This window comes from Bos taurus, chromosome 7 (assembly GCF_002263795.3).
Source record: "Bos taurus isolate L1 Dominette 01449 registration number 42190680 breed Hereford chromosome 7, ARS-UCD2.0, whole genome shotgun sequence".
Lineage (NCBI taxonomy): Eukaryota > Metazoa > Chordata > Mammalia > Artiodactyla > Bovidae > Bos > Bos taurus.
In genome coordinates, this window is record NC_037334.1 from 80,464,814 (window position 1) to 80,490,045 (window position 25,232).

The 25,232-nt window shown below is 48.5% G+C and overlaps 1 protein-coding gene across 1 annotated transcript in view; it reads left to right on the plus strand.

Annotated features, from left to right (window-relative positions):
* Nucleotides 1–25,232, plus strand: part of WWC1 (WW and C2 domain containing 1) — a 167,645-nt gene that overhangs the window by 128,636 nt on the left and 13,777 nt on the right. The window contains 6 exon segments of the mRNA XM_002689365.7: nt 5,272–5,424; nt 6,164–6,255; nt 13,790–13,910; nt 15,117–15,281; nt 22,205–22,297; nt 24,957–25,190. Coding sequence (XP_002689411.1) covers nt 5,272–5,424; nt 6,164–6,255; nt 13,790–13,910; nt 15,117–15,281; nt 22,205–22,297; nt 24,957–25,190 — 858 coding nt within the window.

Here is a 25,232-nt window from a genome sequence, read left to right on the forward strand (position 1 = left end):
ATTTCTGTTGATCTTCCCTACAAATCTTATAAACTAGGTACCATACTATTATACCAGTGGGGAAACTGAGGCACAAAGAACTTTCTCAGGGTTAGAGTAGAGTTAGAACGTAGGCTGATCCACCCATGTCAGACCCTGGAGTTTTCTCTGGGTCAGCACGGTGCTCCCTGGAGGAGCCCAATACATGAGATAGTGACTCAAGAATTTGGCAAGCAGGGTGGGTGCTGCTGAAGGATGGAGCAGAAAGCTTTTCCAAATCCAGCCTCCAAGAAATCCCCCAGTCGCCCGGTGGCTAGGATTCTGGGCTTTCACTGCCATGACCCAGGTTCAATCCCTGACTGGGGAACAGAGATGCATGGCATGCCCAAAAATATACGTCTTTATTTCTATAATATTAATTTCTATTCTAAAGGATAGAATAGAAATTAAATACAAAAAAAAAAAAAAACACCAAATCCAGGCCCCTCCAGTGAAGCGTTTCCTCAGCCCTGAGCATTCCTAAATGAGAAGAGACTCAACCCTGTTTTATCCTCCTAATTGGAGCCCTTTTATTCCTCCTTCCTAATTGAAATCTGGCCATTGCTGGTTGCCATGGCAGCAGCCAAAGTGCTCATCCCACCGTGGCTTGTCTCCATCCACGGCCAGCCGGAAGCCTCCATCTCCCATATCCCGTGGGGACGTGGAGTGTCAGGCTGTCGTGTTTTGGTGGCTGGTGGAGGCATGGAAGGGAGACGCGTGGAGGAAGGGCTGTCGGCTCCCACATGCTGCCTCCCCGCACTGCTGAGTTGATGGCACCCTGGTCTGTAACCAGGGTGGCACCCTGGTGCCACGTAACCAGCCGGGCAAGAAGAGTAGTACTCATCCTGAGCAGCGTCTGTGTGTCTAGTTCTGGGCTAAGAACTTGAGTGCAGTATCTCATTTAATCCTTACAATGGGGAAGCAATATTAGCATTAGGTCCATTTGGCAGGTAAGGGATCAAGGCCCAGAAAGGCTGGTTAACCAGCTCAGGTCATCCAGTAAGTAGGTAGAGAAGTCTGGATTTGAACACAGATTCCAACTTCTTTATGTCACCATCACACTGTGTGTGTGATCAGTTGTTCAGTCAAGTCCAACTCTTCGACCCCATGGACTGTAGGCTCCTCTGTTCGTGGAATTTCCCAGGCAAGAATACTGGAGTGGGTGGCCCTTTCCTTCTCTAGGGGATCTTTCCACCCAGGTATTGAACCGGTGTCTCCTGCATTGGCAGATGGATTCTTTACCACTGTGCTACCTGGGAGCCATCACACTACCCTACTAGATTATGGGTTTGGATGGAATACGTGTCTTGCCCTCCCCAATATCATGGGCAGCAGTTCCACAGTCACTTTATGGTGGTATCACAGGGTCACAGGCTTTCCAGCCAGGTGCTGGTTGCTCACCCTTCAACTGTGCAGCTTCTGTAAAGGCAGCCCACTGCCCAGGCCCACTCATACCCCAGAGCTAACCATTATAACCTTTCCTTGCTCCTTTTTCACTTTGCCATCCACACTTGGCAAAACCCCAGCCCTGTCAAAGTGAGCTCTCCCCTCCTGTCTGCCCATGCAATTGGAGAAAAACACACACAGCACCAAATTCTCATCCTCTCCTTTCTCCTCACCCTACTCTCCCTCTGCTGAGGCCCTTGCTTTATACCCAATCCTGGAACAGTAGAAGGAACCAGAAGAGAGCCCCCACAGCTGCCCCGCCACAGTTAGCTCTTCTTGCAGGCTCTGTGGTTCCACCTAGAGCTCAGGGTGGGCCCTCCGCACTCCCATCCACGGCCATCTTCGCTCAAGGTCATCTTCACCCTTCTGCTCTGTTTCCAGTTTTCCCTCCTCCACTAGATCGATATACCTCTCCATATATATGCTGTTATTAATCCCATGCTGTAAAAAAAAAAAAATTTTTTTTTTTACCCCATTTCTTCCTCCAGCTACTACATTACTTCTTTTGTTTTCTCTGTAGCAACATATGAACGAGGTGTGTGTTTTCTCTGCATCTCAGATTACGTGGGCTCTGGCCTTCATCATTCCACCAAAAATGTGTTCATCAAGGTCACTGGGGACCTCCTTGTTGCTGAATCCAATGGCCAGCTCTCTCCATCCTCGTGTCTCTTGGCCTGTCTGCAGTGTTTGGCTCAGTTGCTCACTCCATCTTCTTCGACATCCTTTGCCCTGACTTGGCTTCCTGGACCGCTCGCTCTCTTGGCCGCCTTCTCCCATCACTGGCTTCCCTGTCTGTCTGCTCTGTGGATTCTTGCTCATTTCCCTGACCTCTCCCCTTCCAAGGGCCCCAGGGCTCAGGCCTTGCTCTCCTCCCCTTTTCTACTTGCATGCACTGCTTCGTTGATCTTGTCCTATCCCCTGGCTTTTCAATACCATTCCATGTAATAACGCCATCCTGGGCCTCCCCACTCATCTCAGTGCTGTATGTCCACTGTCTCTTCCATCTTTTCTTGCATATCCAGTCAGCATCACCAATCATGTGTCCACAGCACACCCCTCAGCTTTCCTTCCATGTCTTCACTGTCTCAGATGAATGCAACCCCTTCATTCATCCATTGCCCAAGCCAGAGACCACAGGGTTGTCTTGGACCCCTTTCTTCCTCTCGTACCCCACATTCAGTCCTTTGGGAACTCCTAGCCCTGCCTTCAGAAGATCTCCAGATTCCAGCCACTTCTCCCATGCTCCTGACCACCACCATCTCTCACCTGATAGTTGCAGAATCCCCTACCAGGCCTCCCTGCTTCTGTTCTTGCCGCCCTTCATCTTTTTCCAACAGTCTCCAGGGTGATCCTATTAAATCGCAGATGAGTCCATCCAGTCCTCTTCTTAAATCCTTAGGAAGGCTTCTGTCTCCACCCAGAGTCAACACCTGGGCCTTTGCCTGCTCTCCCCAGGTCCTCTGAGGTCTGCTCCTTGCCATCTCTCAGATTTGATCCCTGAGACTCTTCCTCCAGCCCCCTTGTGCCCCTTGAATACACCAGCACACCCCCTTCTCCGGCCTTTCTCACTGCCATCCTTTTCAAATGTAATTCTTTCCTCCTGGATGTTGATGGGCAAAAGTCACTCTCTCACTTCATTCTGTTCTTGACCCAGATGTCACCTTCTCCATGAGGACTTCCTTCCACCCTACGTAAAGTCACATTGCCCCCTCCACCCTCTTATCCCCACCTCTGCACTTTGCCTATATCATCTTCTCTGCAGCACTTTATATCACCTAATATTTCTCCATATCATAGGTATTAGGGCGCAAGTTATTTTCACATTTTTATCATCTCTGAAATCAAGATGCAGTGTGTACTAGCTGGCAGGTCATATTCTAATTGGTAACTATTTTTCTTTCTTAGTGATACATGAAATAATAGTACACTCTATAATTGATGGCATCTTAGGCTCTATGGCACCCCACTCCAGTACTGTTGCCTGGAAAATCCCATGGACAGAGGAGCCTGGTAGGCTGCAGTCCATGGGGTCGCTAAGAGTCGAACATGACTGAATGACTTCACTTTCACTTTCCACTTTCATGCATTGGAGAAGGAAATGGCAACCCACTCCAGTGGTCTTGCCTGGAGAATCCCAGGGACGGGGGAGCCTGGTGAGCTGCCGTCTATGGGGTCTCACAGAGTCGGACACGACTGAAGCGACTTAGCAGCAGCAGCAGTAGGCTCTATGAGACACAATATGGAAGTTACTTACTGATTATCTGATTCCCCCAGACTGGAATATAAGCTCAGGAGGGCAGGGATTTTTCTCTGCCTTAAATCCCGCTGTGTTCCCAACACCCAGAACAGTGTCTGACACATAGAGGCAACTGGGCAAATGTGTGTGTGTCAAATAAGTGATTGAATGAATGCGTAGATGCTGTCAAAGTGCATCCAGTTTACTGAGGCAGACCATTCACACCCATGAGGCAGCCCCAAATAGTTGTTGCTGTTGTTGTTCAGTCACTCAGTCGTATCCGACTCTGTGCGACCCCACAGGCTGCAGTACGCCAGGCCTCTCTGTCCCTCACCATCTCCTGGAGCTTGCTCAAACCCATATCCATTGAGTCGGTGATGCCATCCAACCATCCTGTCCTCTGCCATCCCCTTCGCCTCTTGCCTTTAACCTTTCCCAGCTTCAGGGTCTTTAGTAATGATTCGGCTCATCACGTTATGTGACCAAAGTATTGGAGCTTGAGCATCAGTCTTTCCAATGAATATTCAGGATTGATTTCCTTTACAATTGACTGGTTTGATCTCCTTGCAGACCAAGGGATTCTCAAGAGTCTTCTCCAACACCACAGCTCAAAGGCATCACTTCTTCAGCACTCAGCCTTCTTTATGGTCCAACTCTCACATCCATACATGACTACTGGAAAAACCATAGCTTTGACCATACGGACCTTTGTCGTCAAAGTAATATCTCTGTTTTGTAATATGCTGTCTAGGTTTGTCTATAGCTTTTATTCCAAGGAGCAAGAGTCTTGTAGTTTTGTGGCTGCAGTAGACTGTATCTTGTTGGACAACTCTGTACATCAGTACCTAGAAATCTTCCTTATTTTTTGTACATAGCTATGTAATAACCGTGTAGATATAGGTTACAGTCTATTCCCCCAATCTACTGTTGCTAGAGCTTTGAGTTGTTTTCCTTAACATCAGTCTTAGCGATTATCTTTCTGAACTCTAACACCAAGAGAAAAAAACAACATGTGAAACTACCTCAAACTAAAAAGCTTCTGCACAGCAGAACTTTCATTTTCATCAATAAAATGAAAAGGCAACCTACTGAATGGAAGAAAATATTTTCAAATTGTATATCTGATAAAGAGTTAATATCTAAACAGCCCATGAAAGTACAGTGTTAGTCACTCAGTCGTGTCTGACTCTTTTGCGACCCTATGGACTGTAGCCCACCAGGCTCCTCTGTCTATGGGGATTCTCCAGGCAGAATACTGTTAGTGGGTGCTCATTCCCTTCTCCAGGGTATCTTCCCAACCCAGAGTTCGAACCTGGGTCTCCCCCCATTGCAGGCAGATTTTTTACCATCTGAGCCATCAGAGAACCCATCCTTAAAATTAATATCTAAATAGATCTTAACCTATACAACTCAGTGAACAAATAAGTCAGTGAATGAGTGAGTTATTAGAAAACAATACCCAGCCATTTCTTCCTCCCAGGATGCTTCTATCTCACCTGGAGTGGTGTTTTATCTCTTTCCCCAGAATACCTTGTCACTCTCTGCTTATGCTTTTTTCCCATCCTCTACAGGGAGGCGCCCAGATCAGCCTGGCTGAGGTCTGCCGGTCTGGCGAGAGGTCGACTCGGTGGTACAACCTCCTGAGCTACAAATACTTGAAGAAACAGAGCCGGGAGCCCAAACCAGTGGGAGCCATGGCCCCCATCCCAGGGCCTGAAAGCACGGTGAGCTGGACCACAGCTTTGCACCTTTCTCCTATAAAAGGCAGCACCTGGTCAGCTGGAAGGAAAAGCCTCTCCCAGAGTTGGAGATGGCTGGACATCAGAGGGGGGTGGGTGTGTGTGTGTGTGTGTGTCACTCAGTCACTCACTGTCCGACTCTGTGCGACCCCATGGACTGTAGCCTGCCAGGCTCCTCTGTCCATGGGATTCTCCAGGAAGAATACTGAAGTGGGTTGCCATTCGCTTCTCCAGGGGAATATTCCCAACTCAGGGCCTGAACCAGGGTCTCCTGCATTGCAGGCAGATTTTTGTACCCTCTGGGCCAGCAGAGAAGCATGGACATCAGAGGTGGAGTAATTATTAAAGAAGAAACTGAGTGTCAGAGATGTTAATTAATTTCCTCAAGTCACACAGTCTTCCTCAGCGTGGACACCATTCAGTGGGACAGTCTCCCTGACTACTTGATGATCTTGCAGCTGTAGACCTGTAATTCTGTCTCATGCAAACACTAAACTCATCTTCCAAATTTTGTCCATGTATACAGAGATTATTTTCAGTAGAATCGTCAGTTAGAAGAACTAGGGACCATATTTCCAGTTGATGTACCCTTACGGCGAGATGCTTGCCCACTCTGGCCTTCAGTTTTACCCTCTGTTCACTGGGAGGGTGATAGGGTCTGATTCCTGCCAGGTGGGGCTCTGCCTGCCTTGCACAGAGGGCTCATCGGCCTTTGTCTCTGCAGGATGCTGTGTCTGCTCTGTTGGAACAGACAGCCGTGGAGCTGGAGAAGAGGCAGGAGGAAAGAAGCAGCACACAGACCCTGGAAGACACCTGGTAAGTGAGGGTGCCCCTGGGAACTGACCTGGCTTGGACCTGAGCCCAGGGATGAGATCCCCAGACAACACAGCAACCAAGAGAAGTGTTCCCCTGTGAAAACGGAGATCCTCTCTCAATGGTTCTCTATAGGCAACAAGGCAGTATATAGTCTGGTAGAGTGTTTCCCAAGTCCCTTCCCAGTTTGTGACTTTATGTTCTAGCAGTTATTCCTACTGGTTCACATGTTAGTGATTATTGTGATGCACTTACATTTATTTTGGTTCAGAAACATTCCTAAGAAGCTTTATATTACTAGAAGTGGAAATAAGCATGAAAGTGATAGTCACTCAGTCGTGTCCGACTCTTTGCGACCCCATGGACTATACAGTTCATGAAATTCTCCAGGCCAGAATACTGGAGTAGGTAGCCCGTTCCCTTCTCCAGGGGATCTTCCCAACCCAGGGATTGAACCCAGGTCTCCCACATTGCAGGCAGATTCTTTACAAGCTGAGCCACAAGGAAGCCCAAGAATACTGGAGTGGGTAGCCTATCCCTTCTCCAGCAAATCTTCCTGACCCAGGAATCGAACTGGGGGTCTCTTGCATTGCAAGCAGAGACCTTACCAACTGAGCCAGAAGGGAAGTGGAAATAAGTATAATTTGCCATAAATTGAAAATTCCTCAGTAAGGAATTGCAATTGGAGAAGAAAATGGCAACCCACTCCAGTGTTCTTGCCTGGAGAATCCCAGGGATGGTGGAGCCTGGGCTGCTGTCTATGGGGTCGCACAGAGTCGGACACAACTGAAGCAATTTAGTAGCAGCAGCAGCAGATAGGAATAGGAAGCAGAAATAACAGGCTTAAACAAGATAGAATTTTACTTCTTTGTTACTTAAAAAAGAAGACTTGGAAAAAGGCAATCCAAGGCTCATCTATCAGCCCCATGATGTTACTGGTAACCCAGGCTCTTTTTCTTATTCTGCTTTGCTGTCCTTACTGTGTGACCTCCATCATCAAGGCTGCTAAGCGCAGAATGGCTGCAGTCACCAGCCATCAGGCAGGCATCAGCAAAGAGGAAAGACAACAGAGTCTCCATGAGTGCCTTTTAACCAACGAGCATTCCTGAACGTCCCACCCAGCAATTTCCACTTGCTTTTCATGGGCTGAGCTTAGCTACTTGGTCTACCCAGTAGCTAAAGGAAGATGGGAAATGAGGTCTCTCAGTTGATATAAAATTCAGGATTCTGTTACTAAGGAAGAATGCAGGAGTGGATATTGAGTAGGTCATGAGCCAAGCCTGCCTTATAAGAGAATTGTGGAAGATTAAATGTAATAAAAATACAACAAGAATATTAAAATCTACCTAGATGTATTGCTTGCCAAGGTTCTAAGACTAAGGTCTCTCCTACTGTTAAAAGTAAGGTCATATATTCTCTACTTCTGTGTCTCTATTTCTGCTTTGCGAATAAGTTCATGTGTATAGACACAGGCGTAGAGAACAAATGCAAGGAAACCAAGGAGGGGAGGGATGGGGGGATGAACTGGGAGATTGGGACTGACGTATATACACTACTGTGTACAGAGTGGATACCTAACGGGAGCCTACTGCATAGCTCAGGGGACTCTACTCAGCGCTCTTTGGTGACCTCGGTAAGAAGGAGACCTGGCGCACTGCAGCCTACGGGGTGGCAAAGAGTCAGACTCGACAGGGTGACTGAACAACAATAGCTGATTCACTTTGCTGTACAGTGGAAACCAACGCAATATTGTAAAGCAACTATACTCCAGTAAAAAAAAAAGTCCATGTGTCAGCAGTGTTAAAGACATGCTGCTGCCAAAGAGAGACTTCCTTCTTGATGTAAACAAGTCTGAAGAAGAAGTGGACAGGACACAGCTTTTCCACTGTGTGATCAGAAACTTTAGTCCCTTGTCTTCCCACAAAAGGTCTCATCACACACTTTAGGAAACAGTGATGTAGACTAGGGTTCAAACCCTAGCTTTATCTTTTTTGGTATAACCTTAGGCAATGCATTTTTTAACTGTTTATTGCAACATCATGCACATTCAGAAAAGCTGATGTGTGTGTCCAGCTCAGTGAATTTTCAGAAGCCAAACTACCCATGCGTCCAAACTGAGGAGCATCACCAGCTCTCCGGAAGCCCACACCACATTTCCTCCGGTCACTGCCCGCCCCCTCAAGAGCAGCCACTGTTACTCAAGAGAGCCAAAAGTCATTCTGACCCTGTCTGATCCTTGGCTCAAACGTGGGGACATCACACTGACTGTGAAGAATCATCAGAAGAGACTGAAGGACCAGCCACTGATGAAGTAAAAGTGCAAAGCTTGTAGTGGACACGCAAGAGACAATAGAGATTCTTATCAGGAAATGGAGGAGGAACACGGCTTAAGTACCAGCTGGAAAGGGAGACATCTCGGAAATGAGCACAGCCTCGGAACCTTGCCATTGGGAGGAAGTGTGTGTTGTTGTGCTTAAGTACATGTGCTCTGAGTCCAGACAGATGTGAATTCACAAAATCTCACTCAGCCAGCTCCTTGTGGGATCCTAGGTCTGGGTGAGGCCTAAGCATCAGTACATTTAAAGCATCCTGGGAGGACTTCTCTGGAGGTCCCAGTGGTTAAGATTCCACCTGCCAATGCAGGGGACATGGGTTCGATCCCTAGTCTGGGAAGATTCCACATGCCCCAGAGCAACTGGGCCTGCGCACCACAAGTACCAAACCTGCTCTCTGAGCCCACGAGTTGCAACTACTTAAACTTGCACACCCAGAACCTGTGCTCCTCAACAAGAGAGGCCACCACATTGGGAAGCCCATGCACCAAAACGAAGAGTAGCCCTTGCTTGCCACAACTAGAGAAAGCCCGTGCACAGCAACAAAGACCCAGGGCAGGCAAAAATAAATTAATCTGGGGGGGGTGTGGAAAAAAAGCATCCAAGGTAATTCTAAGGTGAAGCCTGGGCTGAGAACCAGGCTCCAAACCCGGTTTCTCCATCTGTGACATAGAGTCATGGTGTATTTTGTAGACTCTGAAAATTATGCATGGTTAGCCCTTAAAACAGACCCTGACCCACGGACAGCACGCAGTGACTCTTCTGTTACAGCCCTAAATTCTACGTTTGGTCTGACAAGAAGTCTCTCCTTAATACCTTTTACTCCAGGGGTCAGCAGGTGTTTTCTGGAAAGGGCCAGATAGTGAATGTCTGTTTCGTGGGCCAGGCAGGTTCTGTTGCTTCCACTCAACTCTGCCATCGTGGTGTGACAGCAGTCACAGACAGTACACACACCAGCCGACCACGCCTCTGTCCTTGCACCTTCATGTACGGACACGGAATCTAAATTTCACATCATTTGCACGTGTCGTGAAATATCACCCTCTTTTTAATTTTTTTTCCCCAGCCATTTAAAAATATAAAAACCATTCACAGCCTGAACCTTGGACTGTCCAGAAACAGGCAGTGGGCTGGATTTGGCCCCTAGGCTGACTCCTTTCTTCCTGTTCTCCTTGACTCTTCCTCCCTGTGATGAAGAATAGGGCCAGGTTCCTGAATTCTTATATGTTCGTTTGCTTTAGGGTTCTCTCTCAACTGTCTCAGTTTCTCTTCTCTGTCCCACCCCCTGTCACTCGCCACTCTCCTTCCCTCCTCTCCCTCCGTGCTTCCTCCTGTCTCCCCACTGCCTCTCCTTCCTCCCCTTCCTCCTTCCCTCCTCCTTCCCCCGTCCCTCTCCTGCCTTTCTCTTCTCCCTTCCTCTTCTCTCTCTCTCCCTCTCCCCCTTCCTTTCTCCCTCTCTTCCCCTCCCTCTGACACTCTGCAAGGTCCCAATGCCGGAAATCGGCCCAGGACCTGTCTTCCAAAACCCTGGCACAAGATCAGTGGTTTTCCACCAGATTCCAAGCTTGTGTTGAGGCTTTTCACACTGTCTCCTAGCAACCACCTTCTGTTCCCTCACCCTTTGTGGCCCCCTCTCTCCCCACCCTTGGCCATTCAAACTTCCCCAGACACTGACTTACAAAGAGGGCTGGGAGTCCCCCCGAGCTGCTGCGGTAGTGGGGTGGCTCCATCTGCAGCCGCCTCCCCCCACACTGGAGGCTTCTTTTGGTCCTGGAATGTTAACTAGCTCTGCTTTGCCCGCTCAGCTCTAGAGTGGAGGGCTCCGCAGACTGGTCTTCTGTTCTCATCTCCTCTCCTCCCTCCGCACCCAAGGCCCAGTGGAGGATGCCTCTGTTGTTCCCTCCTTTCACTGGTTCGGGTTTCTTTAATGCGTATCATCAGAAGACTTGATCTTTTTTTAAGATTCAGAAACAAAGCAAAACTCTCAGAGGATTAGAAAATGTAGGAGAATATAGGGGCTTTCCCGGTGGCTCACCGGTAAAGAATCCGCCTGCAATGCAGGAGCTGCAGGAGACGAGGGTTCGATGCCTGGGTCCGGAAGATCCCCTGGAGGAGGAGGAAATGGCAACCCACTCCAATATTCTTGCCTGGTAAATCCTATGGACAGAGGAACTGGCAGGCTACAGTCCATAATGTCGCAGAGAGTCGTACACACACGCATGCAGGAGAATATAATCACAAACAATGCTAGAGTGAAAACCCTAGTATTTACCTCCTTGGGAGCTTACATGTATTTGTCTAGGACAAAGGTTGAGAAGTGGCCTTGCTGGGTCCCAGGGCATGTGTGGTTTATATTTTACGGGGTCTTACAGCATCATTCTCAAACAGGATTGTAAATGCTACCAGAAGCACTGACTGAGAGTGCCCCAAAGCTACGTCCTCTCTGATACAATATAATCTAACAGTATTTAATCAAGAACATGTACATGTTTTTTTTCTAGCAGGTACTGCTAATTTGACTTCACAGTATTCATTGGCTGCTCTAATTAACACTCCCCACAGGGATACACCTTTTCCCCAAACCCTCACTTGATATCAAATACATATTACAAATATCAAATACATATTTTTAAATTTTTATTGATTTTTGGCCACTTTTCCAAAGGGTGAAAAGATGTGTCTAATTATTTTTCTCTTTACAATTGAGGGTTTGTTTTTTTTTTTTTCCTTTCCCGGAAAATATGTCAATCAGCTTCTTAGTCACAAAGAAGAGACTTCCCTAGCAGTTGAGCGCTTCATGGAGCGGAGACCTGGCTGCACCGCTAAGTGGCCTGTGACACTGAGCGAGGCCTACTCAGTCTCTGAGACGAGGGGCTTTCGGTGTGGTTGAAGGGCCTCAGCATGGCACCCGGAGGTCATTGAGGCCATGTTTGAAAAGTGAAAGTGTTAGCTGCTCAGTGTCTGACTCTCTGAGACCCTACGGACTGTAGCCTGCCAGGCTCCTCTGTCCATGGGATTCTCCAGGCAAGAATACTGGAGTGCATTACCATTCCCTTCTCCAGAAAGTCTTCCCGACCCAGGGATGGAACCCACGTCTCCTGCGTTACCCTCTGAGCCACCAGGGTAGCCTCTGGTATCCATGTTTAGTGCCTCTTTCATGAGTGGATCAAGAGGCAGAGGAGAGAAAAAAGAGGCCCTTCCATAGCGAGAGTCCCCATCTAAGTGCCAGGGAGGTTTTCAGCACAGGGCTGAGGGTGGAGAGCCAAGATCTGTTTTCCCTGTTGGGAAAATCCAAAGGGAGATTTTGTGTTTATCCACAGTCTCACTGAGCCAGCTAATGAGATGTCAAACTCTCTGCTTTTGGCTGAAATTCCTTCAGCTCTGTATGGTAATACTGCCTCATGCTGATCAGAAGCCTGGCGGTTATGTATGTCTTTGAAAAGTAAAGATGGGAATGGAGATAAATTACTAATTAACAAATGCCATCCATTTGTCACACCAACTCTTTCTAGGCTCAGAGTCTGAGGGGAAAGGATAATTATGAAAAGTATCACCAAAAATAAAGTCTCTTCAACAAATGGTGCTGCAACCCCATTGGGTATCCATACAGAAAAAAATAAATGTTGGGTGCCATGGACAAAAATTAATCTGAAATGGATCATAGTATTAAACATAAAAGCTGAAACTAAAAAACCTTTAAAAGAAAGTACAAGAGAAATTCTTTGCAAAGACTTCTTAGGTACAACATAAAAAGCACAAAGCATTAAAGAGGAAAAGGGATAAATTGGACTTTGTCACAATCAAAAGCTTCTGTCCTTTGAAAGACACCATTTAGAAGAGGAAAGGCAAGCCACAGACTTGGAGAAAATATTTGCAAAGGATTCCTATCTAGAATATATAATGAACTCTTGCAACTCTAATAAAAAGACAACCCATTTTTAAAATGGGCTAAAAATTCTAATGGAAACTTTGCAAAAGAAAATCTGAATGGTCAATGAAATTCTCAACAGGAAAGTACAATGAAAACCACAATAGATATGAGTACTCATCAGCTGAATGACTAAATTTAAAGATGGATATTACCAAGTATAGGTGAGGAACCAGAATTCCCATAACATTACTGTGGAAACATAAAATGATATAACCGTGTGGGTAAACCAGCTCACCACTTACACTTATTGTCTGACCCAGCAGTTCTACTCCTGAGTATGTATACATATCTTATGGTCTGAATTGTCTCCCCCCAAATTACAGATATTGAAGCTCTGACCATGCTTTAGAATGTGACTGTTTTTGAGGACAGGGTCTTCAGAGCTGATTAAGTTAACATGAGTCTGTTAAAGTTAGGGTGGGCCTTAATCCAGTATGACTGGTGTCCTTATAAGAAGAGGACATTGGGACACACAGAGGAACACCGGGGACGCAGACGCAGAGGGAAGACCACGTGGGGACCCAGCATGAAGGTGGCCGTATACAAGTCACCACCCTGCCCGCACCTTGATCTTGACTTTTACTAGCCTCCAGGACCGTGGGAAATAAATTTCTGTTGTTAAAACCACCCTGTCTATGGTATTGTGTTATGGCAGCCCTAGCAAACTAATCCACTGTCTTAAGACAAATGAAATCCTATTTCTACACAGAGTCGTAGGTGAGTGTCTACAGAAGCTTTATTCATAATTTCTAAGAAATGGAAGCAATCCATATGTTTATCACCTGATGAGCAAACTGTGGTCCATCCATCCAATGGAAGATGACTCGACAATAAGATGGAGTAAATTATTGACACTGTGTGCCAAATATGATGCTGAGAGAATGAAGCCAGAGACAAAAAAGCATATATCATCTGATTCCATTTCTAAGAAACACAAGAAAGATCAGATTTAATCTTTAGTCATGAAAAGCTGATCAATGATGGGCTGAGGGTGGGGGCAGATTATCTGGGAAAGCATATAAGGGAAACTTTCAAGATAATGGAACATTCTTTTTCTTGAGTGTGGTAGTGGTTACACAGGGGAACACAACTCATCAAACATTACAGGAAATGAGTTTTTTTATATGTAAATATACCTCGTTAAAATTGATTTTTTTTTTAAAAGTGTCCTCAATCCAGAAAATGCTTGGAAGCCCTGCCCTGAATGCACTTAAAGGCAGGTGAGCAGGTGAGCATGGGTACTGTGGGTGATCACAGTGTCTTGTCATCACAGGAGGTATGAAGAGGGGACCAGCGAGAATGAGGCCGCAGCCGAGGAGGAGGAAGAGGAAGAAGAGGAGCAGGAAGGGGAAGAGGAAGCCTCCCCTGACATGGACGGGTGCCCAGCGGTAAAGGTAGGGAGGGCCGGGACATGGGAAGGGCTGTTTTGGGGGAAATAATCCTCAACTATTGAACCCAGGCTGTCAGAAAAGTCTCGGGGCTAAGCCTCATGCCCCAGCATCAGGGGACAGGCTTTCAGAGTGGGGTGACCTGCAGAGGGTTGTATAGGGGTGTCCCTGCCTGGAATTGGAGTCATTTCAGTGACAGAAAATCAGGAGGAGTTGATTGACCCTCTCATCTCTCCCACCCTCTGTGGTTCCCAATTCTCTGGGCAGACCCCAGGCTGTACAGTCAGCTGGCCTGGATTCAAATACTGGCTCTGCTTCTACCTAGCTGTGTCGCCTTAGACCGATGACTTCATCCCACTCCAGCCTTGGCTTTCTCATCTCTAAAATGGGCGCAATAATGCCAACCTTGCAGATGGGTGGATCTCAAAGCAGTAGATTTCTCCATTTGGGTCTACCTGAAGGGCAGTAGGAAAGGGGGTCTAGTCGAGTGACTGTCACCTTTTGCTCCCCTGCTGCACTCAGGTGACATGTTGTAAGAGGCTCCATTAGGGGTGGAGGTACAGGTTGAGTGGGGAGGTAGGGGCGTTGGAAAAGAATCTGGGCCTGCCTTCTAACTACTCCACACCAAGAGGAAATCCTGCAGTTTCTCCAGCCAAAGGGGGTGCCTTTTTCAAAAGCACACAAAGACACTGTTTAGGCTAACCAAGGCTTTTCATTTGGGTGTTTTTATTTGTTGATCTCTACTGGTAATTACTGTGAAAGGACAATAGAAAAGCTGATCACCTAGTTTTTAAAAAACAAGGTTTGCTAGTTGCTTCCCTAACTCCAAGAAAACATATGCAGTTCTTGTCTAGGGTGATGGAAGCCTTGGGTGTGGCTTTGTCAAAATATGGTTGGCACATTATTCTTGAGGGTGTGAGGCCCAGGACATCCATGCCTGAGGTACCTCTACTGCTTATGTGAGCTTGTTAGGGGACTGAGTCTCTCCCAGTGGCCCCAAGCACAGGTGTCAGGGAGGATTGGGGGCTGGCATGTGGGGCCTTGGGTGCCATGCTGGCCGGGCTGGGTCCGCAGAAGCCCCCGGCTGTGTCTGAGGGCCAGGGGTGAGGTGATCGGAGTGGGGAGCAGCTTCAGTGTCCACCCCGTGAGTCTCAGGGTGGGTGGCTGAGACTCTGGGTTCTCCCAGCCTCACAGCTGTGACTTCTTCCTCAGGTGGACAAAGAGACCAACACAGAGACCCCAGCCCCATCGCCCACGGTGGTGCGGCCCAAGGACCGGCGGGTGGGCACGCCCTCCCCGGGGCCGTTTCTTCGAGGGAGCACCATCATCCGTTCCAAGACCTTCTCCCCAGGCCCCCAGAGCCAGTACGTGTGCCGGGTAAGCAGCCGCACAGCCGTCCTCCCCGGAGCACCCGCTTCTCCCCCTGCAGCTGAGAGCCCTGGGCCTCGCACAGCTCTGGGTCCAAGTCCTGGTCCTGCCCCTGTTGTCAGTCATTCTTGGCATGTTACACCTGTTTCCTTATGGAGTTAATAGACCAAGTCTATGCGGTTGCTCTAAGGACTGAATTGGCTAAAGCATGGGAGAGGCTCAGTAACCAGTACATGGCCAACGTTTTTATATATGTGTGTGTCTGTTTACTTATATATGTTTATTTACTTACTTATTATATAAATATAATATGTATATTTATTTACTTACTTACCCAACCACATGGCATGTGGGATCTCAGTTCCCCAACCAGGGACTGAACCCATGCCCCCTGCTGTGAAAGTGCAGAGTCCTAACCACTGGGCCACCAGGAAATTCACAGCCAAGGCTGTTTATCAGTTCAGTTCAGTTCAGTCGCTCAGTCATGTCCAACTCTTGGCGACCCCATGGACTCCAGCAGGCCAGGCCTCACTGTCCATCACCAACTCCTGGAATTCACTCAAACTCATGTCCATTGAGTCGGTGATGCCATCCAAACATCTCATCCTCTGTCATCGCCTTCTCCTTCTGCCTTCAGTCTTTCCCAGCATCAGGGTCTTCTCCAGTTAGTCAGCTCTTCACATCAGGTAGCCAAAGTATTGGAGTTTCAGCTTCAACATAGTCCTTCCAATGAATATTCAGGACTGATTTCCTCTAGGATGGACTGGTTGGATCTCCTTGCAGTCCAGGGAACTCTCAAGAGTCTTCTCCAACACCACAGTTCAAAAGCATCAATTCTTCAGTGCTCAGGTTTCTTTATAGTCCAACTCTCACATCCATACATGACTACTGGAAAAACCATAGCCTTGACTAGATGGACCTTTGTTGGCAAAGTAATGTCTCTGCTTTTTAATGTGCTGTCTAGGTTGGTCATAACTTTTCTCCCAGGGAGTAAGGGTCTTAATTTCATGGCTGCAGTCACCATCTGCAGTGATTTTTGGAGCCCCAAAAAATAAAGTCAGCCACTGTTTCCACTGTTTCCCCATCTATTTCCCATGAAGTGATGGGACCAGATGCCATGATCTTTGTTTTCTGAATGTTGAGCTTTAAGCCAACTTTTTCACTCTCCTCTTTCACTTTCATCAAGAGGCTGTTTAGTTCTTCTTCACTTTCTGCCATAAGGGTGGTGTCATCTGCATATCTGAGGTTATTGATATTTCTCCCGGCAATCTTGATTCCAGCTTGTGCTTCCTCCAGCCCAGCATTTCTCATGATGTACTCTGCATATAAGTTAAATAAGCAGGGTGACAATATGCAGCCTTGACATACTCCTTTTCCTATTTGGAACTGTTTATAATTCCAACCAACTCTCCACTCTGTTTACGCCCGGCCCTGCCCTTCCACACCCCTTGCTGAGATCAGACTGATCCTCACCTTCCCTGATGGACAGTTCCTCCCCCTCCAAGGCAATGGCAGCATGCAGCCTGAGGTTGCAAAATAGCAACAGCCCTGGATTACTTAGCTATGGGTTTAGGAGCTTTTTTTCATTGAACTTTTTGGCTACCATTGAAAACTTAAGAAATTCAATTAAAAATAAAATTTAAAATGCAGCCATTTCACATAAAACTCCGGTTTCTGTGGAGGGGAAAAGAGAGACTGTCTGGCCCCTAGGGCTACACATTCTGTCACAGTGATGAGTGGCTGGAGCTCCGCAGTGAGGGCCGCTGCCCTCGGAGTAGGGACTGGCAGGCCTTTTCAAGTTCATCGTGGCCTCCACCGGCCCTCTTTAACCTATTTGACTTGCTGACCTGCTCTTGCAGGCCATGGAAGTTTAGAAGCTGTGCAGTGGTCTTGGCTTCCGGAATCTCTTGCCTTCTATCCATGACTCCCATCTGAGGGGTCACTCCAGTTGCTGGGGCTGTAGAACCAAGACCTTGTTTCTGAGGTTCATATGACATGTTGACATCCTTCCCTATCTCTTACCATACAAAATGAGCAAGCAATAACTAGAATAATAAACAGAACCGTCCAGTCTCGTGTTCCAGTAAGTTGTGCAGGAGAGGCCCCTGGAACCCGCCCCACCTCATCAACCTGACATCCATTTGTCTATTGTTATAGAGGGAAGGGCTATGGGGGATTCAGCATCTAATATCTGGTATCCAAGGCCTCCAGTTATAAGCTTGAGTGTGTGTGTGTGTGTGCTCAGTTACCCAGTTGTGTCCAGTTCTTTGCGTGCTCTGCTATCCATGGGATTCTCCAGGCAAGAATACTAGAGTGGGTTGCCATTTCCTTCTCCAGGGGATCTTCCCAAGCCAGGGATTGAACCTGCATCTCCTGCATTGCAGGCAGATTCTTTACTGGTAAGCCAGTAGTAGTGAAGTTAATTTTTTCATAACGTGACAATTTTACAAATGCACTGGCTACTTTTCAAATTAGTGCCCACCCCAAAACATTCCCTGCAGTACCTCCCAGAAATAATGTAAACCTCTCCTCTCTGTGTCCTCTCTACTTAATGTTAGAGCTTGTAAACATCTGAAAAGAAAGTGTGAGTACACGTAATATAGTTGTGTATCTTGCAAAAGGTACAGGGTTTCCTGCAGTCACTGAGTGTGATTTTAATGCAAGGGACTTCCTGAACCACAAATGAAGAATCCTGCTTAATCCCAGCTCACAGCTGAAGAAGAGAAAAACCCAATCCGTGTTTCAAATGTGAATAACTTGAAGGATTTAGCAAAGCCCTCAGGATAATGGATAATCTGTCTTTGGCAAAATTACCGCCTTTATGAACATGCAGTGGAAATCAAACACAAAATGAAGGATGATACTTGTTGGAAAAATCACAGCAAAAGAAATGAATGTTTGATTTATCCTTTGTCATCAGGATTTAGAATGCAGTTGTAATTTTGTCAAATGGAAGATATGAAATATAAAACTTTTGAAAAGTGTTACTCTTTTCCAACTAAAAACTCAAACTTTTGCCCCCCAATGTTTACTATAAAATTCTGGTCTCCTGTGTAAATGGATTCACTTTAAATGGGCTTTTCCAGAATTGGCATTCCTGATAACAAAGAGGTCCAGTCCCATGTCTCAAGCATTTTTAACACAACTAGCACTATGCTGAGCCCGTTCCACATTTTATTACCTGGACCAGTCTCCAACCTCAGGGCTGAAGGTAAAGAAATTCCCAGTCTGCATGGATCACCTGCCACAGGCAAAAAAAGGGCCTTTATTAGCAAAGATGTATATTTTTTCTTCTTTTGCTTTCTGACTACACTTCAGCCCAAGCTTATCTGTTTCTGGTAGATTCTCACTTAAGGCTACAGGAAGTAGCCAATGGTACAACATCCTGAATTTTTTTTCCTGTCATTTCCCTTAAAACTCTATAGGGGTGTTCAGTCTGTCTCTTGAGATGCAAGAGGTAACAATAATGTTTCCCTCTGTTTCTCACCCACAAAATGAGCATTCTCAAATTCCCAGCAGGCAATATGTGTCTGTGCTGTGCCCCCTCCTACCTCCAGTACACAGCCAGCTCCCTGTTTTCCAGCCTGTGGTTTATAGCACTCCACTCCCCTAGTACCAAGAACCTAGTACCTGGTCAGGGTCTTTCACAGCAAGCAGCAGAAACAGACTGGGAGCAGTATATGTGGGGAAGAAATGTTTGAACAGGAAAGTGAGTAGTTCACAGATTCATTAGAAGGCTGTAGAAGCAACCTCAGAAATCGGGCAGGAACAAGGCGGGCCAGACCACAGCCAAAATCACACCCTAAAGACAGGTGAGGACACAGTGCTACTGCAGAACATGGCCCCAGCTGGCCCTGCAGCTGCCTTTGGGGTTCAGCACTGAGGCCCCCAGCAGACTCCTGACACTGCAGGAGGCCAGGAGAGCTCTAGCTGCTGCTGCTGCCGCCACTGTTCACCACTGATGGCTGCTTCTCCCTGAGAAACCAACAAACACAGATGCAACAAACAAGCCCACAAACACGGAACAGAAGAGAGTGGCCTGGCTGAGTCCAAGAGGCACAGCCACAGAGATTTGGTCCAGCTGACCAGGTTGTGACTGAAAGACCAGCACGATTGCATTTAATTGTCATAGCTGAGTCCTGTGCTGGCTTCTAGCTGCAAGGGAGGCCATGAAAGCAAGACTCTGGTACTTTTGCCTCGAGTGGAAGGTGGGCTTTGTCTCCCACTGAGAGTCATAAGAGGATGGAGTTTCATATGCTAATTAGGTTAGCAGCACACACACACACACACACCCCCCAAAAAAATTCCCTGTTTTTCCTATGTCATCTAATCTCACAAACAGCCCTGCAAGGCAAGTGGCGTTAATCCCATTTCATAGATGCTGCAAGTCAGGGCACTTTGTTGTGAGCACAGGCAGTCCCTTCTCCTGGCCTGACATCAAGAGCCCTCTGCCGGGTGTCCCCCTCTTTGGTCCTCAGCATGGCCTGTGTCACTTGGTGAGTTTCCTGGGCTTGGGCTTCCACTGGACTTTTAAGTCATGAGGGGCGGGGACAGTGTTACACTCCCCACAGCTCCCCACAAGCCCTGTGGCGCTGACGCCTCCGTATCAGCAGCGCTGTCTCACGTGTCGGTTGGCCCACTTTGACCTGAAGGATACAGTTCTTCCAAAATTCTCATTTTCAAGTAGACCCCTCTGACTTCCCGTTATTTCACCTCTCTGCTCCTCGATCTCCCTCTAATGGAGATAGCAAAAAGGCAACAATATTCTCTACCATGTCTGAGATCAAATGCACTAAAACATCTTTAAGAAAGAGTTAAACTCAAGGACTTAATGTAACTTTCATCGCTCTTTTATAACATGGTCTTTAACACATAAACAACTATGACTTAAGCACCAATCGTCCTGACACGTATTCCTAGTTGGTGTGACATATATTCTGTGAGTGCCACTTTTGGATTGAAACAATGCAGAATAAAGCCCCCTTCTGAAATGATACCCAGCCAGTCCATTTGTATGAATCCACCCCTCTGTCTTTATATTAGTTTCATCTCTGAGCATTACATGCATCCTAAAGAGGACATGAAATTAAAAGATGCTTACTCCTTGGAAGAAAAGTTATGACCAACCTAGATAGCATATTGAAAAGCAGAGACATTACTTTGCCAATAAAGGTCCGTCTAGTCAAGGCTATGGTTTTTCCTGTGGTCATGTATGGATGTGAGAGTTGGACTGTGAAGAAAGCTGAGCGCCGAAGAATTGATGCTTTTGAACTGTGGTGTTGGAGAAGACTGTTGAGAGTCCCTTGGACTGCAAGGAGATCCAACCAGTCCATTCTGAAGGAGATCAGCCCTGGGATTTCTTTGGAAGGAATGATGCTAAAGCTGAAACTCCAGGACTTTGGCCACCTCATGCGAAGAGTTGACTCACTGGAAAATACTCTGATGCTGGGAGGGATTGGGGGCAGGAGAAGGGGACGACAGAGGATGAGATGGCTGGATGGCATCACTGACTCGATGGATGTGAGTCTGAGTGAACTCCGGGAGTTGGTGATGGACAGGGAGGCCTGGCATGCTGCGATTCATGGGGTTGCAAAGAGTCAGACACGACTGAGTGACTGAACTGAACTGAAAGAGGACGTGGCCTTGGATGGGACCTTGAACTCTTGTTCTGATGCTTACCAGCTATATGGTTTATAAAAATGTGGTAATCTCTCCCAACCTCAGTCCCCTCAGTTAAGATAGTTTGAGGATTAAATGAAACTGTCGGTAAAGCCCGTGGCACATAAGAGGGGCTCCGTCCGTATGGCTGCTGTCTTGTTTGTGTTTATTTGGCCGCACCAGGCTGGGGCATGCGGGACCTTTACTTGTGGCAAGTGAACTCTCAGTTGCAGCACGTGGGATCTAGTTCCCTGACCCAGGATTGAACCCCGGCCCTCTGTGTTGGTAGCGCAGAGCCTTAGCCACTGGACCGCCAGGAAGTCCCAGTGTGGCTTTGTTGTTACTGTTATCTGTTTCTCATTCTGGTTGACACTCTGCCCAGTGCAGTAGCTATTTCATCAATGTAGCAGGACCAGTAATATCATTATTACTGATAATTACTAATAACCACAAACATGACAGTGTGGACAGCTTCTCAGAGGAGACCCACCTCAGTGAGCTGACAGCTGCCAGAATAAATAGACTCTGGAGCATCAGCCTGTGACAGTCCCACTGACCTGGAAATATGACTCCAGAGAGAGACCACCGTCTCCCCTCCCTCTCCCGTCCTCCCGCTGGGGACACGAACTGTCAGTAAAAAAGCATCCGTTTGACCGTAGCCCTGATCTCTGGCCACAGATGAGGAATGTTAGCCCTCCAGGGAGAGTCCAGATAACTGCGGGATTGAATGGGTTCTGATGAGGAGAGAGCTGTGACCAGCACAGCCCTCACAGAACCTGTCTGCCCCATCTCCATATCAGTCTCGATATGGGCTCCATTCGAGCCCTGAAGATGGGCTCTGTGGGCGACAGGAAAAAGTTGGTGCAAACAGGCCTTAGCATAGGAGGCCAGGGGGCAGTGTGTCCTGGAGTCATCTGTGGCTGGTGTCCATCCCGCCAGGCTGCACCGGCTCCAACCTTGAGCAAGTCGGGTAGCCCCTCACCCACCGTCTTCTCATTAGTAAAGTGGCGATGTCCTCTCCCATGGGGCTGTTGGAAGGATGAATGAGGTCTTGTGGTTGGCACACAGGGCCACGCATTGTTGAGGACCCACTCAGTGAATGCTCACCCAGAGAGAAAAGGAAGGTCGAATGAAACCTGCCTCCTGCATGCAGTCCCCATGGGGAACACGGAAAGGAAGGACGGGGCTGGGGACCCCACCACCCTCCTGGCCCCAGTGTGCCTTCTGCACGCACTCGGACCTTCATGAGTGTCCCACGCCTCTTCTCTCTACAGCTGAACCGAAGTGATAGCGACAGCTCCACCCTGTCCAAGAAGCCACCTTTTGTTCGAAATTCCTTGGAGCGACGCAGCGTCCGGATGAAGCGGGTAAGACGGTCCCTTTGTTTCCCCAAGCCCTGTGTCCCTCACGCACATCCCCTGATGCCTGACCGTTTCTCCTCAGCCACTGGTTGGAAGAAAGCACTTGAAAGCATGGTGGTATTTGCAAATAGAAGTTGGTGAACTGTAAGGCCTGGGTAGGCACTGGGGAAAGTGCCAAGGGGTAAATGTAGCATAGTTTTTGTGACCAGTACGTTAGATCAGGAGTGGGCATACTTGTGTAGAAATCAGAGTCATGAAGAACCAATCAACCCAAGATGTCACAGCTACCAATGGGAGCCTGCCTCCTGCAGGTCTCTGCTCCCTGTGTTGTCCAACTGACCGAGCAGTTGAAGGTCCCTTGCAACAGCCTCCTTGCAGGAAGAGAGGCCAGGTGCCCCTGCCCCCCAACGCCTCCCCACCAAGAGCTGACCTGGAAGCAAGGAGGTGTGAATGGGACTCAGTCCAGCTGGAAACTCCCAGGGAAGAGGCCCCATGCTGTCCCCACAGAGCAACCTGGCCTTTCCTTATGGAGAACGTGGCTGCATGGGGGTTGGCAAGAGGCCTTAGGCCAAGGCCCTACTCCTGCTAGGGACTTTTCACTAGTCAGGGTTGCAGGACGGGCAGGGGGCCCTCCCCACTGTGGGCTTTCAGTGCAGACTTGACAACAGTTCTGGTGAACTTCCAGAACTAGAAAAAACCCAGGAGCCAGAATGTCAGAAAGAGGAGTGGAGAGAGCAAAGCAAAAACGCAGAGAAAGGAGAGCATGCTGACAGCCCCGTGTAGGGGCAGCCCCGTAGCATCTCCGGCAGGCCTGCTGCTGACCACCGGCCTCGGGAGTGGTCCTGTGCCTGGCCGTACCCTGCCCGCACAAGTCTCCAGAAAGAACCAGAGACAGCAGGAGAAAGAAGGCAGTGCAGAAGAGGCTCCCTCCCAGAAAGGAGAGGGTACTGGCTGCAGGAGAATGTGGGCATGGCCGCAAGTGACAGGGGCATCCCCTGCCCCACCCCGTCTGCTGTGGCTGGCTGGCACTCCAGTCCCTGGAACACCGAGTCACCTTGGGAGCCTGCTGATAATGCAGATTCCAAGGCCGCACTCCCAGACCGCCTCATCCAGGCAGCTGGGGTGTGGCCCTGGAAGCAGCATTTTTATAGGCTCCTCAGAATTCTGGACCAGGTGTTCCATGATCCACTCCTGGAGAAATGACACCCAGGAGCTCCTACTCAGTACCCCCTGCACGTCTTACAACCCCCGCCCCCACTCCCCCCACCCCCTGCCGCAAGGCAGGCCTCACAGAAGTTCCTGCTTCTTCATCTCCTCTTCCCCTCAGCCAAAGGGATGCCTTGCAAAGGGGGCCCTTGATAGCTGGTCTGAGCCCATGTTCCCTTCAGGTCCTTTCTATGTCCTGAGGCACAGGGGTGTCCAGAGGCTGGGCCAGGACCCGTGCACACTGCAGACCTGCCTCCACTAGCTGCCTGAGCAATGCGTGTCGTGGGCAGGGCCACCTGGCAAGGGTCTGAGAGGACCTCTAGTAGCTGTGAGCAGTCCCTGGTCAGCAGCTGAGTGAGAAAATGCAAGGAAATGAACCCTACCCAGGACTTGAGGGAGCCTGGCTGCAAATCATCCCCTCGTCAAACCCCCGGATGGGGATGCAGTCAGTCAAAACCTAGATTTCAGCCTCATGAGACCCTGAGCAGAGGATTCAGCCAACCTGTGTCTAAACTCCTACCCAGTGAAAATGTGGGATAATGAGTTTGCATTACGTTCAGCTGCTAGTTTGTGTAATTTGTTATGCAGTAACAGAAAACCAGTACAATGCCCAATAAAGTGATTTTTTAAATGATATTAATACATAAGACATTAACTATGAGACCTGTCCTCACTTCAGGCTGGCCAGTATGCTTTTAGGAACAGGAAACCACTCAATGGAGTGGTTCTGTGCTTTTCTAGGGTGACCATTGTCTAGTCTGTGCTTATACATGAGCAAGGCCGGGAGATCCAGCTGAGTGATCTCGGTGACTCCAGGTCTCACATGAAGCTGCTTTTGCTTAGCTCTGCTGCCCCTGTACTATCATTAGTCATGTCCTACTCTTCGGGACCCCGTGGACTGTAGCCCTCCAGGCTCCTCTGTCCATGGGATTCTCCAGGCAAGAATACTGGAGTGCTATTTCCTTTGCTCTGGCCCATGTCCAGTCTCAGAAACTTGTCTGGATATGTCAATGCAGAGAGAGGCAGAGCTCAGGCAGTAGATGGAAGCCAGTGGGAGTAAGGGAAGCAACTGCGTGTAGGGAGTGAGTGGATGGGATCCGGAGCCAGCTGCCTGCAGTGGAATCTCAGCTTCACTGCTTATAATGTGTGTGATTTAACCTCTGGGAGCCTCATCTGTGCACACGATAACAGTCAGGACCTCATAGGGTCGTGAAAATGAACTCAGGTAACGGAAGTAAAGCGCCCAGCACCATGCCTGGGACATAAAACTGCTCACTAATATGAGGGGTAGACACGGAAAAAATCAAGACAGGCTCCCAGGGGTTGGACGAGCCTCACTTTTGGAGTGGAAGCCCGCGGATGAACGAAGGAGGGTAGCTGAGCTCCAGAGCAGGGGAGAGCACAGGGTCACTGGACCCGGCCCCATACTAACCTGTCCAAACCATCCCCACCCCCGCAGCCTTCATCCGTCAAATCCCTGCGCGCTGAACGCCTGCCGCGCACCTCGCTGGACCTCGAGTTGGACCTGCAGGCCACCAGGACCTGGCACAGCCAGCTGACTCAGGAGATCTCGGTGCTGAAGGAGCTCAAGGAGCAGCTGGAACAAGCCAAGAGCCACGGGGAGAAGGAGCTGCCACAGTGGGTGCGGGAGGACGAGCGCTTCCGCCTGCTGCTGAGGATGCTGGAGAAGCGGGTGGGTGGCGAACCGTGGGAACGCAGGGCAGGCCACTGCAAG